Below are 16,044 nucleotides of genomic sequence, written 5' to 3' on the forward strand. Positions count from 1 at the left end.
AAGTGCGTCCAGAAGACAAATAGCCATTTGAGAATTGTACATTACTTTATTAAACAATGCTTACTGATCTTTATACACCATCTACCAAAATCAAACAAAAAATAATAAGAACTACAAAATAAAAACTCATCCAATCGAACAAATCGACCAGGACTCCGATTAAAACTGTCACGGTTTTCAAGGTGGTGATGGCAGTTGTGGATCTCAAAAAGCAGGCAGGAGGGAGCAGCAGGTTGTATTTGAGAAGTTGTATTAAAATAAAGTCAACAGGAACAAAATCTAAAACGTTAAAATCATTTGAACAGAAAAATACAAAGTATCAAAAGAAAAACCAAGAGTAAAAGTCTGTCAAGATGAAACAAACACGTGCACAGCATACACAATGCACACAAATGCATACAATTGCATACAAAGCATACAACAATGACCCGACAGCGAATGGTCGTGCCGGGAGTCCTTTTGAGTGTCACTGATTGGGAACGACCAGCACCTGCGAGGCAGCGGGCAGGGGTGACAGCGCTACCCGTTGGTCGCCAATCCGAACGTGGCAGTCCGCCACTGATCGGGACGACCACCACCTGTGCAGGTGCTGGCGGGGCCGACAGCGCTACCCGTTGGTCGCCAACCAGATCATGACAAAAACTACCGGATTTTCCGGTATGTAAGGCACACCGCAGCGTAAGGCGCACCTTCAATGAATAGTGTATTTTCAAACCTTTTCCATATATAAGGCGCACTGGACTCATAAAAAAAGTGAAATAAAATAATAATTAAATAATAAATACAGTAAAGTCTCGTTATATCGATATCGAATATATCGATAGTCCCGGTTATATCGATACTATTTCTATGCACGCACGGAGAAAATTACATGCAAACAGGGTCGGATATATCGATAGTCCCGGTTATATCGATATTTTTTCGAACTCCCTTGAATATCGATATAACGAGACTTTACTGTAATTATCAGCAAATAAAAGTAATTGTCAGCAAAATATATATATATATATATATATATATATATATATATATATATATATATATATATATATATATATATATATATATATATATATATACAGTAAAGTCTCGTTATATCGATATCGGATATATCGATATCGATATAACGAGACTTTATATATATATATATATATATATATATATATATATATATATATATATATATATATATATATATATATATATATATATATACAGTAAAGTCTCGTTATATCGATATCGGATATATCGATAGTCCCGGTTATATCGATACTATTTCTATGCACGCACGGAGAAAATTACATGCAAACAGGGTCGGATATATCGATAGTCCCGGTTATAATCGATATTTTTTCGGACTCCCTTGAATATCGATATAATGAGACTTTACTGTATATATATATATATATATATATATATATATATATATATATATATATATATATATATATATATATATATATATATATATATATATATATATTTTTTTTTTTTTTTTTAAATCCACATTGCAACGACTCTCTACTATCATTATCATGACCAAAACCAAAAGTGATGCGCAAAAAAGATCTATTCAAAGAGCTGCGAGCCTGGAGTTGTATTTAGTGATGTGCCTGGAAAGCAGATTTCCTCTGACAAAATAAGATTGAGACAGCCATTGAGAGGAAGAAAGTGAGCAGAGACCCAGGAGCAATTAGATCCAATGCAGGCCCACAGCACTGTTAATATTTTAAGCTGCAACCTTAGAGTCGTGTGTGTGTGTGTGTGCGTGTGTGTGTGTGTGTGTGTGTGTGTGTGTGTGTGTGTGTGTGTGTGTGTGTGTGTGTGTGTGTGTGTGTGTGTGTGTGTGTGTGTGCGCGTGTGGGTGTGCGCATGTGGGTGTGCGCGTGTGCGCCTGCCTATCTCAAGGGCGATATTAAAGTTCACATTATTGATTCTGTGTAACAACACTGAGCCCTCATTTGAATGGAAAATGAACAAAGCAGGATATTAGTATTGCATCAAGCAGAGCAGGCAAATCTGGCACCCAGCAGGACACAAACACACGCCAGCTGGCCTCTGCCAGTAAAGCCAATCAGCTTGATCAAATGTTGCTTGACACAAATTGAGCAACACAGGCTGTGTTGTTGCCTCTTAGCCCAACAAGTGGTACAGTTTGCCGCAGTAGAATTTGAAATTGCACAACCGAGAGCAGGGGTCGGGAACCTTTTTGACGAAGAGAGCCATAATAGTAAAATATTTAGAAATGTTTTTCAGTGAGAGCCACAGGCGCACACGCACACACACACACACGCACATACAAACACACACACACGCTCACAAACACGCACGCACGCGCGGCCACTTTTTGAAAAAATTTCTGAATATATTATTGAAAGGACAACCGACGTCACTTTTTTGTTTCTTAACTGACATCAGAAAAACGTTTTATAGCATCTAAAATACCCAAAACACGCAGTGTGATATTTTTATTCAAATGCATAACACCAATAAAAATAACTTAGTGTCTAAAATCTGCAAAAAATTGAGCTGAGAATTGGGCATTTTCAGAAAGTCCCGCCCCCAGTTCGTGACGTCACACCAAGACGTCTTGCATTGCTGGAGAATCAAAACAGTGGCTTCAGATTTGGAGAATATGCTTTCTTTGTTACACATCCAGTTATGAATATGATACAAATAGTTCTGAAGAGGAAAGCATACATGTTTGCAATCGATTAAATAATTTATTCCGTGCCATTTTGAGGCAACATTGGGGCGAAATGGATCACCAAAAAAGAGGCAGAAAATGGCGACCAAGCTCCGTGTGAGGAATTAATCAGCCCGTTTCCACAGGCTGACAAATTCCTTACATGGAGCTTGGTTGGCCTCTTCTGGCTCTTTTTGGTGCAACATGACGTTTTCAGAGCTAACAAGTACAGCGAAATATATTGACGTGATGGAAGGACTGCTACAATGTGTCCTTTTTTCGGTCAGGGGCGTTCCTTAAGTGACGTCACGTACGGACTCGTCACCAACTCAAAAACAAGACTTCCGGAATAAAACGTAAAATATAGCGATATGCGGTGGAATCTGAAAGCAGCAATGATTCTGTAACAGAGATTTTGAGTGTGAGTCTTAAAGGACAACCGACGTCTCTGGACAAGTTGTGTTCATAATTTGTAAAATGGCTTCAAATGACTTCTACTGAGGGTATTTTAATAAGATTCCACCGCATATAGCTATATTTTACATTTTAAGACTCGCTCTGAATATTCAGGAAGTCTTGTTTTTGAGTTGGTGACGAGTCCGTACGTGACGTCACGAAAGGACCGCCCCCTGACCGAAAAAAGACACATTGTAGCAGTCCTTCCATCACGTCAATGTATTTTGCTGTACATGTTTGGTCTGAGAACCGCGTTGCACTCAAAAGTCGCCAGAAGAGGGCATCCAAGCTCCATATAAGGAATTTATCAGCCTGTGGAAGCGGAGGTGGCCACTGGAGGTCGCCATTTTGTGCTTCTTTTTTTGGGTGAGAGATTTTCCCCCAATGTTGCCTCAAAATGGCACATATAATTCTTTAATCGATTGCAAACATGTATGCTTTCCTCTTCAGAACTATTTGAATCATATTCATAACTGGATGTGTAACAAGAAAGCATATTCTCCGAATCTGAAGCCATTGTTTTGATTCTCCAGTAATGCAAAACGTCTTGGAGTTTTTCTTGGGGCATTTTTATTGGTGTTTTGCATTTGACTAAAAATATCACACTGCGTGTTTTGGGTATTTCAGATGCTATAAAACGTTTTTCTGATGTCAGTTAAAAAACAAAAAAGTGACGTTGGTTGTCCTTTAAGTCTACTCTTTTTTTTTGTCTTATTTATTTATTTATTTGTTTATTTATTTATTTATTGTCAAATTAAAATAATTTTAGCAATAAATTTAGGTCACAGTGTTGCAGTTCAACTGCCGGACTTCTAATTCCCACTGGGATGTGAGTCAGAGTCACTGAAAAGTGAGTCTGCTTACTCACAAGGACAGTCCGTTAAAAAGCAGAAGGACCTTCCAAGAAGTCATTGCAGTCCTTTATGCCATTTTTTGTCACAATTATACAGCCCACATGCATAATTGATTAATTGTGGAAAAACTGGTGAAGCGATCAATGGTGTAAATTCACTGCAGCCTTGTTTGGGAAGCAGCGGGATACAGGAAGGTCACGGAAGGACAGTGCAGGCTGCCTGTTACCTTGTGTGGCAAAGTTGACAGCCAGCAACGTGGTCAGGACCTTGCCAAAATTCTCCCCACTGTATAGGCACTCAGGTTCAAACCCCTGGAAAGGACAACAAAGGTTATAAATCACTACTGTCATAAACAGGTTGCTGTACACCAATAATTGGATGCACAATTGAACACCGAGTGGAATTAAACAAGCCTTGGCTATACACCCTAACTACGTGCACATGAAGCATGACTCTCTCGATGAGAAGGTTTCTTCAGCCATCATCTGTACAAAAGTGAAGGTTTCGGACGTTTCGCCTCCTATCCAAGAGGCTTCGTCAGCGAACTAAAGTCTGACTGGTCGTATCGGCCCCATTTATATATCCCTAATGTCCAGACATGGTGGCGCCGGACACAGCTATGATAGGTCCCTACTCTCAGGTTGGGGGGGGGGCAGAGGACCCCTCCCTGTGGCCCCACTGATTGTTCCTACATTCCTGACTAACGACTGGCCTATTACCCCCACTCCCCCCGGTATCACCTTATCAGCATAACGACCCTCATCAGCATTGCGAAAGTTGCCTAACCTGTTTTGCCTAAGCAGGCTATTGTATGAACGATCCAAATTGAACCTCACCCCACCAGACCGGTTTAATGAAGGATTTTGTTGTTTTATAAGAATCGCTTCTTTTACCCCCCTTTCAAACCATCTATGTTCTTTCGCTAAGATTTTAACCTCATTGTCGTCAAATGAGTGGTTGCTAGCTTTTAGGTGCAAATGTACTGCCGATTGAGGTCCACTAGTATTATCCCTGCGATGTTGATAAAGTCTTTTTTTGAGAATTTGTTGAGTCTCCCCAATGTACTGCTTTTTACAATTTTCATTCTTACAATGTATGGAATAAACTACATTACTTTGTTTTTCATTTGGTAGCCTATCTTTTGGATGCACTAATTTTTGCCTTAACGTGTTTATCGGTTTGAAATAAGTAGGAATTTTATGTTGCCAAAGGACTCTTTGTAATTTGTCAGAAACTCCTGCAATGTACGGTACTGCTACTCCTCTCCTTTTTGTATCTTGAGAATTAGTGGTTTCATTCGCTATTCTTTCTTTCTGACATTTGTTGAATGACCACTGAGGGTACCCACAGTTAGTGAGTGCTCTCCTGATATGTTTTGACTCCTTTTCTCTACCTTCAGTGCTAGTTGGTATTAGTTTAGCCCTATGCTGGAGGGTTCTGATAACTCCTAGTTTATGTTGTAAAGGGTGGTGAGAGTCAAAAAGTAAGTATTGGTCAGTGTGCGTAGCCTTCCTAAAGACTTCTGTTTTTAGCGCTCTGTCCTCTTTTATAATTACTTTACAATCCAAGAAGGCTAGTTGGTTCTCTTGAATGTCCTCACGAGTAAATTTAATGTTGAAGTCTACAGAGTTGAGGTGATCTGTGAAGGATTGAATTTCTTGTTTCTTAATTATGACAAAAGTATCGTCCACATATCTAAACCAGTGTCTAGGTTTTGTCCCTGGGAAGGATGTGAGGGCCTGTTTCTCCATCTCTTCCATGTAAAGATTAGCCACTATGGGTGAAACTGGTGAGCCCATATCACAACCATGAATTTGTTTATAAAATTTTTCCCGAAATTGAAAAAACGTAGTATTAAGGCAGATTTCTAATAATTGGCAGATGTGATCCGGTTTAAGTTTGGTTCTTTCATAGGAGGATAGGAGGCGAAACGTCCGAAACCTTCACTTTTGTACAGATGACGGCTGAAGAAACCTTCTCATCGATGGACCACTCCTGTACGACTGAGAGCTTACACAGACATGAAGCATGACTGATATTCTGTGAATTAGTAGTCTATAAAACAGCCAGACACCATTATGATTCACTGCACATGCAGACCAGCAGTGCAGCTTTTTTGTCGAGTCTCAGGCAGCTCTCATTTACTTCAGAGACTTGGGTTTCACATTTTAAATTAAACATATGAAATATAGAGTTTGAGTGGCATGGCTTCAATCTTGCTTTTGTCTGAGGACCATCACACCATCCACGTCAGCATCACATCATGCACTGCAGGCACACTTAAGCATGCAAATATGAAAAAATTAATTCCTGGTCTGACATTAGGAAATTGTCAAAGACAACTTTTGCATTGATGGTGATTTAAAAAAAAACATATTGCATTCTATTCTGATACATGTGCTCTTTGGATAATGATAATTATACTCGTGAAAATAATACTAGGGTTGTTTTTAACAAAAATGCGGCAACTTATTTGGCATGATGAACACAATTTTTATGAATAGAAGGCCCGTATATACATAGCAATGAGGGCGATTGAACCAACACAGGACAATCATGATTCATTAAAGCATTCAGTTGGCAACTCACACGTGCCAACTGACAGTGGAGTGGTCCTATCGAAAACTTCATTTTGATATACCACATTCTATATAAGTGAACCAAAAAAATTGCATGATTATGGCAAGAAAGGCCCTTTCCGCTTTTCTCTTCAGCCACACTTTCATATGAAATTTTCTACAATGATGAAAGGTTCTCTCATAAAACCTATCTTAATGTGCTGAACTCCTATTTCCAGAGATGTGTTGTATTGAGCAGAACAGTAATGTCTTCAAGAGTTGTGTGGTGGGCATGGATGTGATGACAAGGTCACCCTGAACATCATTAACCCTTTCATGCACAAATAATAATAACCTACATCAGGATTTCTTTTCCTCAACTTCATTTATTATTCTGTAAGCTTGAAAAGATAATAGCAGTGGATGCTTGATGCACAACTGTGAAAACAACATATACATTGTTGTCAACAGTCACCGCTGTGCTCGATAGGGTTAAATGGTTTGCCATAATTGAACCGCACCTTGACTGACCGTTGGCAGCCAAATCATGTGTTCCATTTTGCCTCGGCTATTTTTTGAACAAATGAACAATAAATTGTACAAATTCCAAAAAGTGATCAATGACCAAATATATTTTCATGAGTGTTGCTGGAAAAAAAAGTAATTTGAACAGGTATCCCATGATAAACTTGGTAAATTTCAGATAAATGTTACACACCAGTATGTACCTGTCTGAGCATATTTCAAGTGTTTTATCAAGTGTTATCAAGTGTCACCAGATCATAACTGATTGAATTCTCACCATGGAAAAAAGTAAAAAATAGTACTATTGTTATCCAATGATCTCTTCTGTGAAGTAAAATGAGGCAATACTTTACTCTTTTGCTCCACAACATGGCATTGCATTTACTCACCTTCATGTGTGATTGTGATACATTCACGCAAACTGAATCCATGTGGTACACGACGACGGATCATCCAAAAATAAGCAAAACATACCCACGACACGCCATATGATGCACAAATATGCATTAACAAAAGCCTGAACTTATTGGACATAAAAATTAAAATCCAACCATGACCACACAATCAAACACTCATAAAATCAGCACATTCAGCTGAGGAAAGGAACAAGAGGCCTTGAGCAGCTCATGCTGCTTCCTCTTTCAGTATGTCAGAGCAGAAGTGAAAACATTATGACTGTCTTCTTTGTGGAGGCATAGGATAACCAGAAAGACGCTGCAGTGGCGGGAGGGACACATAAGATACAATCACGTCAGAAACCAAAAGATGGGCAGGGCTGGCTGGAGGGCCTCAGTCTGGTTGGCCACGAGCTGCTGCTGGCTTCACAAGGTCTAATTATGGGCTGAAGGGTACCTCCCAGACATAACAAGCCAGCTGGGCAATAAGGAGCTCCAACACTCCATCGTGGAGTGACTCAGGCTGGCATAAAGCAGATGATGTGATTCAAAACCAGACCAAAGATTATTTATAAAATTAGAGAGAATGCGTCCAGCGTGGCAGGCAGCGAGGGAATGGACACTCCCAACATCTGAAACACATTCCCTCCAAGATAATGGAAGTATTCTTCGAAACAGAACGGGACATTTCATTGCGCTACAACTCATATGACAGCTATTATTTACCATCATTGAATTCTTCCACACCATCTTTTTTTTTAAACTAATTCTATTTATAAACTCCAATACAGTTTTTCAGTTTCTCTATCTTCGTTGAGTCAAGTCCCACATTTCATACAAAAAATACCACTGCACATACCAAATCAAACAGTACATACAAAAATGCTTCACATGCTGTATTTGCTGTTAGGGATTTGCGGATCTACTTATTTGTTGATTTGTTTGGGAAACCTCCTCTTTGAATTTTGCTTGAAAAAAAAAAATCACAGAGTGAGTTGTGGAATATCATTAAAATAAAATGTGAAATACAGTATCTTGCTTCTCTAAATGTGTTGCGTCTTTGGCAATACTGCCTGCTTCATATTTCCTCTATGTCACTGATGTCCCCCTTTTGTTGCCGGCAGGATACCCTAAATCTCAGTCGAGCAAGATCTCAACTGCTGGCGACTTTACCTCTCTTTCGTTACATCTTTGTTACATGCAGAAAAAGTAAGTTAAAGTATATAGACAGGTAAGTTTTTAAATGCAGGGAGTAATAAAATACTTCAGCAATGATACTGTACAAATTCTCAAACCTCTGAGACTACCTGGTTAATCCTGCCAGTCGAATACTGATACAATTTCAAAGATTAAGACACACAAATCTATCGATACTTCGATCTCTACTGGGTAACAGCTAGTGGCTCGTAGGGTTAATTGTTCCTTTGATTGTTTCACTGTTATGGTTTAGAACTAAAATGCATTGTTTAAGAGGCTACACTAAAGTTAAATATTGTGGCACAACACAGTATTCAAAATTAAAAGTTCAGTACTGACAGGTCATTTCAGAAAGTGTTACATTTGAGGAAAATAAACAGCATGTTTTATAAAGCTTTGAATTTTAAAGCATACTTGACACAATAAAAAAATGATTTTCATCAAAATCGAAACAAGTTATGCAATTTAAAAATAAGAATCAAGGAAACAACCGTTTTGTGGTGTCACCCGCCAACTACCCGAAGACAAACTGGGAAAGGCTCCAGGACGCCTGCTTTTCTGTGAGGATAAATCGGTTCAGCTAAAGTAATACATAACTCGGTCTGCATATTACCACCTCCGTAATATCAATCGTCTCCGTCCCTCGCTCACCCCTCACTCCGCTGCTATCGTTATCCACAGTCTCATCACCTCCCGCATCGATTATTGTAACTCACTTCTCTTCGGTGTCAATCAGAAATTTCTCCATAAACTCCAACTAGTCCAAAATTCTTCAGCCCGGATCCTCACTAAAACCCCCTCCTTTCACCACATCAACCCTGTCCTCCAACATCGGATCGAATTCAAAATACTTCTGTTTACATTCAAAGCCATCCATAACCTTGCCCCTCCCTATCTGTCTGACCTGCTTCAAATCTCCGTTCCCTCAGATCCTCATCCTCCCTTCACCTATATGTGCCCCCTGCCCGTCTCACCACGATGGGATGCAGAGCTTTCAGCCGCTCTGCTCCCAAACTCTGGAATTCACTTCCACCCAACATCCGTAATATTGACTCCCTCCCTATTTTCAAGTCCCACCTCAAAACCCATCCTTTTAAAATTGCTTTCAATGTCTAGTTCAATCTGCTATTTTATTATCATTTTATCTATGGTTTTATTGTTGTGTGTTTTGTTTTTATTGTAGAGTGTCCTTGGGTGTTTTTAAAGGCGCTTGAAATTAAATGTATTATTATTATCATAAAACAAGTCAAAACGCTATGCCTGTTTATATGGGTTATGGACGTGCAGCGAAAATCCGATACACTCCAAGCAAGCTCAGCGGACCACAACACAAGCAAGCGGGTCTGAAACTACTCACGGGGACACCTGCATCGGGGTTAAAATGGCTAATAAATTGACGCAGAACGGAGGTAAAGTTTCTTCGCTAAATCCAACCGCAAACTTACCTCCACTTTCAAGGACGAGCATCCTCTCAGAAACTCTCGTATGTTGGCTATGCAGTCGGCTTCGGTTCGCGGATCCGTGCAGTACTGAACACAAACACACGGGAAACAAAATACCACGTTGGAGAGAACGAAGGGCAAGCAATACTTTTTTCAAACACGCCGACTCGAAGCTAACGCCATTAAAGTATAGTCTGAAGTGGTCCCAAGAAAGAGAGTTTATGAAATATGGAGTCAATCCGCGTCCTCTTCGTGGAAACATAGTCATTAATGACATCAGTGTCAAGCTTGCCGCGACGTATATATATCCGCTTATTTATACAACTTTCGAAATAAAATATAGTTGCGTTGCCAATTCAAAACCGAAATGTTGCGGTCTCGATTCAATCATACCGCAAACGATAGGCTAACGGCGAGAGGTGAGGGATAATCGGTGCACTAAAACATTTTCTTAGCCTGAAATTTTTTTTTTTTTTTTACTTTTTCATCGTTGTATGCGAATGCATGATATGCAGTTGTTCTTATTACATCCACAATGCTCCCCCGTACTTCTGGTTATCATATTATCCATTTATTGTGCAAGAAAATACAAAGCGCTGTATATAGACCCCTCCCACACAAACAGAAAGGTTATTCCCGTCCGGTATTACTGTGGTACATTTTCTGTTTGACAATACGTATCTTCTTGCTTGCCGCGAACTTGACAAATAAAAGAGGTCGAACCAAGCAACCGGGAAGAACCTTCAAGAGGAAGTGACGAAGTTGCTTCCAAACTTATCAACTTTACATTCGATTGGAATTTTGAGTCTGAAATGCCCCCATCCACTTTAATAAAACCCAGTACCTCTACATGTAATGGTGTTTAACTGCATTGAGCAATGCTATGGTTCTTCTCGGTTCTTTTTCACCGCTGCATAAACAGCGTCAAGAATGAGGAACATCAAATTATTTATGAACAATCGTCCAGCAAATATTGCCCATTGCTCTGGTTTCAGCAACACTGGCGACGCGTCATTAAAGGCAAAAAATGCCGTTGCAACTTTTAAAATGGGCGGCCTGTGCGTCTGTGTTCATATCAAATCCCTCCCTTCGTGTCTACTATCGTACCTCATTATGTCAACTTTTTTTAAACATTTCTACCTTGGCACTGAAACCGGGCACAAGCTTTTCGACCAGCTTGCATAGTACGAGGCCATCCTTCAGCGAGGCTTTCAAGAATTCCTCCGGGTCAGCGATGTTCTTCTTGGGGGAACCAAGCACGCCCAGCGATATCAACCACGTTACGGTCTGCTCCTCGGGGTTCATGGCGCCGTCAAACGGGCATTGCCTTGGCGACGGTTGTCGGCCACCTCCTCGCTCCGGTGGTCGGGTTCCCTATCGGCGTGCAGCGCACCTCGAAACTCCGTACTTCTGCTTGAAGTTTGGCAAGAGGCGTCAGATGGGTGGGGGTAGAGGACGACTGTGTTACTACATGCCAAAAATGATGATCACCCCTGCTGGTAAACAGACACCTCAACAGCAGCATATGTGAACTGCCAAGTACAGTAACGCTTTCCTGACAAAATAATCACCGCCTCCATTTTGTACATTTCTGCCGGATATTGTGATTAACTCAAAGCCACAGCTCTTTAAATTGGTAGTTTGTTTACACAAGCGCAGATCATTTAATTTTCGTGTCTTTGTCCACATTTCGTCGTTCATTATGCGCCATGTAAACACATAATAATAATAATAATAATAATACATTTTATTTCAAGCGGCTTTCAAAGCTCTCAAGGACAAACAGAGGTGGAGGGAGGAAGAGTATCTGCGGGAACGAGAGGGAATATAAATTTGAAGGTCAGATGGTATGGGGGGACAAGGTTATGGATATCTTGAAATGTATGAAGAAGAATCTTGAAGTTGATTCTATATTTGACCGGGGGTCAGTGGAGCTCTTGGAGGACGGGGGTTATGTGGTGAAAGGATGAGATCCTGGTGATGATCCAGGCTGAAGAATTCTGGACAGTTTTCGTAATTTTTGCAAATGTCATGAGAGGATAATATCAATCCCATTTTCACAAACAGGGAATGTTGGCATTATTTGACTGTTCGCTTCTGTGAATACATCCCTGTGGGGATCGAGGGATGACTCAGCGCTCAAAGTAGGATCACGCAAAAGCAGAAACTGCTTTTGTTTTGATGATTGAAGGCAATCACAGAGATCAAAGCTGTTAAATGTCTGATTTTCAGTAGTTATGTTTGGTGTTTGTCACCATAAAAACTACATCCCTACCACAAATAGTGCTCAGTCTGTAAATTCCAACACTGTCAGTTCGCATAGTATATTACCAGCACTGCCATTCGCATGGTTAACAGGACCTGGCACAGAACTGCAGCCAACTAATGATTTCACCTCGCATACAAGTTTGGCTTATGATACATACACCTACTCGACTACTTCTTTTCCTTTTGGCTTTTCCCTTCAAGGGGTCGCCACAGCGTATCACTGTCCTCCATCTTCAGAGGTTTGACTTGCATGTTTGTTTTGGCCAAGCTTTTACGTCGGATGCCCTTCTTGACACAACCCTCTGTATTTATCCGGGCTTGGGACCGCCACAAGACTTATGTCCCCTTGTGGCTACAGAACAAGCAACTCGCTCAGTAAAAGGCTCCCAAACACAAAATGATCATCGGCACAGCAACAATCAAAAAAGCAAAACTATACTCACCATGTGATGACAATGCTCTGATCATACCATGAAATGGGCATCTCTTTCCATTTCAGTGTGACTTAACCACCCCCAAAAAATGCAACAGCTTTTTCCTAAAAAAAGTAGTCTGCAGTAATGTTTGCTGCCATTTTCCTCACCTTCATTTTCACAATGACTAGGAAGTGAATGTAAATGTATCAGCATATTTTGCAAAAACAAGAATGTAAGCAAGCCTTCTGAACTGTCTGTCAAGTGTGAGCTCGAGCATATTTCCCTCTTGAGCTCTCTTTGCATGTTTTTTTTTCACGTTGTTCCAAACATTTATCCATACCCTCTCCACTTTCATCTAGAACTGCTTCATGTAAGAAAGTGTTTGTCTTGTACTGAAACATCATAGAGTACATGTGGAAAAATGTTAAGATTGCACAACTGCCCATGTTTTTATGTTCCCGTTCTTTATTATTTTACTTTGTGTTGACTATGATGTGACGTGCATTGTTACAGCTACAGCTGTTGTGAAAGCTCTCCCCATCATGGCGGCCTCTAACTTCAGTTTAGATTTAGAATTTAACAAACCCAATCCTAATAAATTTGGTTGCACTTACTGAAATCTTATTGGGTGACACAAACTGCGGGAGGTAAAAGGTGTATAACAATCGATGGTTAACCACACCTTTCTTAGCTCTTTCACTGCCATTCCCGGATTTATCCGGGAATTGAAAAGCATGATGTGGAGCGCCATTCCCAAATGTGTTCGGGTTTTGTTTTTTCTTGCTGAATCAAGCTCCGGCCAGACCTCTGACAATGTTTTTTATTCCCACAAGGGGGCAGCATTTGCCTTTTGTACAGCTGCACCCACTTCCATTGCAGATAACTCTAGAGCCAAATAAGATCGGCATAAACTTTTTTTTCAGCTGAAAGAAGAAAGTCTAAGGTTTCTCACGCTGCATTGAATGCTTATACTGTATAGCCCTAAAACTCAATATTCTGTGGGTCCTGCAATTGAAGTGAAAATGACAAAAACCCTGGCAATGGACTGGACATATTTTGCATATAATTTGGCGGTGAACAAGATAATGTGGGGCTTTGGGCTTTTCCCTTTTAGCATTTTCACTAGGGACATGCCAAATTATTGTAGAGACGTTTTGAAATTCATTTCTTTCAGTTTGATGACGATAGACTCAGCAGAGTAGCTTTTTTGACATTTATTAAAAACTACATTTTTAGCCCAACACTCATCCTCTTCTCATTGTCCAGCAGCCTTTCAGTGAGTCGCTTGGGGCTGTGGTAGACACTAAAGGACAACAAGCATTCAAAATATTAATGCAGTCACATTTGGACGATGCAAACAAATTGAATAGTCCTACTACCTCCATGAATTGAGACGTGTTCATCATCAGCCTACTGGTCCAACGGAGTACCAAAGGACTGTTGCAGCACATATTGAGGTTTGTTTGCCGCCCGTTGTTCAGCCTGCAACGAGAACAAAATTAAACTCTGCACGTCTCTTTGTATATTCATGAAAGACTTGCGTACATGCACGCACACACACACACACAAAATTAAAGTCCTTGGTCCGACTGTCTTTTGTTTGAATGATTGTTTCCAGTTGGGTGGTGGCAATGGTGGTGGGCTTCCAGAGGTCTCCTTTTTGGTTTTGACACTGACGATGGATGCTCATTTCACTGCTTTTACAGCGACAGTGTACAGCGTATAGTATTGAAAGCATTCAAGACAACCTTGCTTACTTTAGACAAGTACTTGGAGTAGACCAGTACTTATTGTAAAACGATCTGTTTTTAGGGTTCATCTGGTAAAAAAAAAAATGTTTGTTGCAGGCATGGGACAAGGTCTTGGCTTGCCTTGGAGATCATTTTGCCAAATGTAGCTACAATTATCTAGGTGCATTCAAGTTGAAATCCTTTTTTTGTAGTCCTTTGAAGCAGTTGTGTCTTTAATTCAGCGTGGACTGCAATATAGGAACAATGAAAGGCATATACAGATGTGAAACAGAAGAGGGTTGCTTTCTTACCAGCAGCCGCCTATGGTTCTTGTAGGATAGAAGCTTGTATTTGGTTGCTCTTGCCTTTGGTTTTGTCGTAGCGTGCCAGCAAATGGCTCTAGGATGATGGATCCATTTCCGAGGGAACTACATTGGAACATTTCGACAGTGACATTTGCCTAACCCTTCGAACACAACAGTGACGACTTTCTCTTTTGAGTTGAGTTTCAGAACACTCACCAGCTTAACTTTACATTGAACTTCTATAGAAAGCTGTTGTTTTTTATTTTAATCATATCCAGGTGTTTGTTTGGTCTTGCAGGAGTATTGATGCTCAGTGATCAGGGTGCAACTAACACTTTTATTAGAGTTGGAAAGCCAAACTTATAGGGCATTGCAGAGTCCAGCGGCATTGAACGTGTATAAAAAAAACTTGGTAACTGTACCATCACATGAGTAACATAAAAAAATGTGTCAACACAAAAATTTGGAAAACCAGGTACAATTTAGCGGCTAAAACTCAATCCACAGATTTAGACATGGTAGGATTTTGTTTCGCTTTTGTCAGGCTTCTCCCACAAAGCTTTGAACGCCGCAAGTAGACTTCCATCTGCTTCAGCGAGACTTCCATGTCCATTCTAATATCTGTTGCGAGCCATCCCTCTCTCGGGTCGACTGCCTCCACGGCCACCCCGCGGCCCTCCGCGGCTTGAGCCGTACGAATCGCGAGGAGGGTATCCTCTCTCGCCAGGGGGAGGAGCCCTCTCCTGCCTACCCATGCGCTCGCCACGGTGAGGTGGGTACGGCTCACTCCGACTGCTGTAACTGTCGCGCCCGCCATAGCCATCTCGGGAACTGCCGCCATAGTCGTCGTAACGACCCCCTCCACTGCCCCCACCGAAGGATGGTGGGGGGCCCCGTGAAGGTGGGCCGCTGCGAGAGTTACCTGCAGGGTCAACGGGTCAGGTAATTGGCAAGATACAATTAACATTTTCTGTTGCTCTTGCAGGTTTGCTTCTCTTTCTTTGCCAGTACATTGAATTCGGTGATGCACTAATTGAACAGATGGCTGCATTTACATCTACCATCTGGTGGTGATGGTGGTGGTGATGCAAACATTTGAGGGCAGTTAAGATCCAGCCACGCGGAGTACTCAAGTTATTCGTTTCAACATGCCATTGATTTCTCAGGACACTTCTCCTTTTTAGAGCTCCAAGTTTTCAGAGTAGTCTTGAT

At 40.8% G+C, this 16,044-nt stretch overlaps 2 protein-coding genes across 3 annotated transcripts in view; both read right to left on the reverse strand.

The window, feature by feature from the left end:
* The window catches only part of arhgef6 (Rac/Cdc42 guanine nucleotide exchange factor 6), a 35,519-nt gene extending 22,351 nt beyond the window's left edge, over positions 1–13,168 (reverse strand). Inside the window, exons 1-4 of one of the 2 annotated variants that reach the window (XM_088989778.1) lie at positions 12,825–13,168; positions 11,254–11,526; positions 10,117–10,200; positions 4,223–4,307 (exon numbers count right to left, since the gene is read on the reverse strand). In XM_088989778.1, coding sequence (XP_088845904.1) covers positions 4,223–4,307; positions 10,117–10,200; positions 11,254–11,418 — 334 coding nt within the window. In that variant the 5' untranslated portion in view covers positions 11,419–11,526; positions 12,825–13,168. The remainder of the gene's footprint in view (positions 1–4,222; positions 4,308–10,116; positions 10,201–11,253; positions 11,527–12,824) is intronic. The other variant, XM_088989779.1, reaches the window with a different exon arrangement.
* Positions 13,169–15,149: 1,981 nt separating this feature from the next.
* Positions 15,150–16,044, reverse strand: part of rbmx (RNA binding motif protein X-linked) — a 7,451-nt gene continuing 6,556 nt past the window's right edge. Inside the window, exon 9 of the mRNA XM_088989784.1 lies at positions 15,150–15,754. Coding sequence (XP_088845910.1) covers positions 15,447–15,754 — 308 coding nt within the window. The 3' untranslated portion in view covers positions 15,150–15,446. The remainder of the gene's footprint in view (positions 15,755–16,044) is intronic.

This window comes from Hippocampus bargibanti, linkage group LG02, assembly GCF_051943395.1.
Source record: "Hippocampus bargibanti isolate YZ-2025 linkage group LG02, ASM5194339v1, whole genome shotgun sequence".
Taxonomy (NCBI): Eukaryota; Metazoa; Chordata; class Actinopteri; order Syngnathiformes; family Syngnathidae; genus Hippocampus; species Hippocampus bargibanti.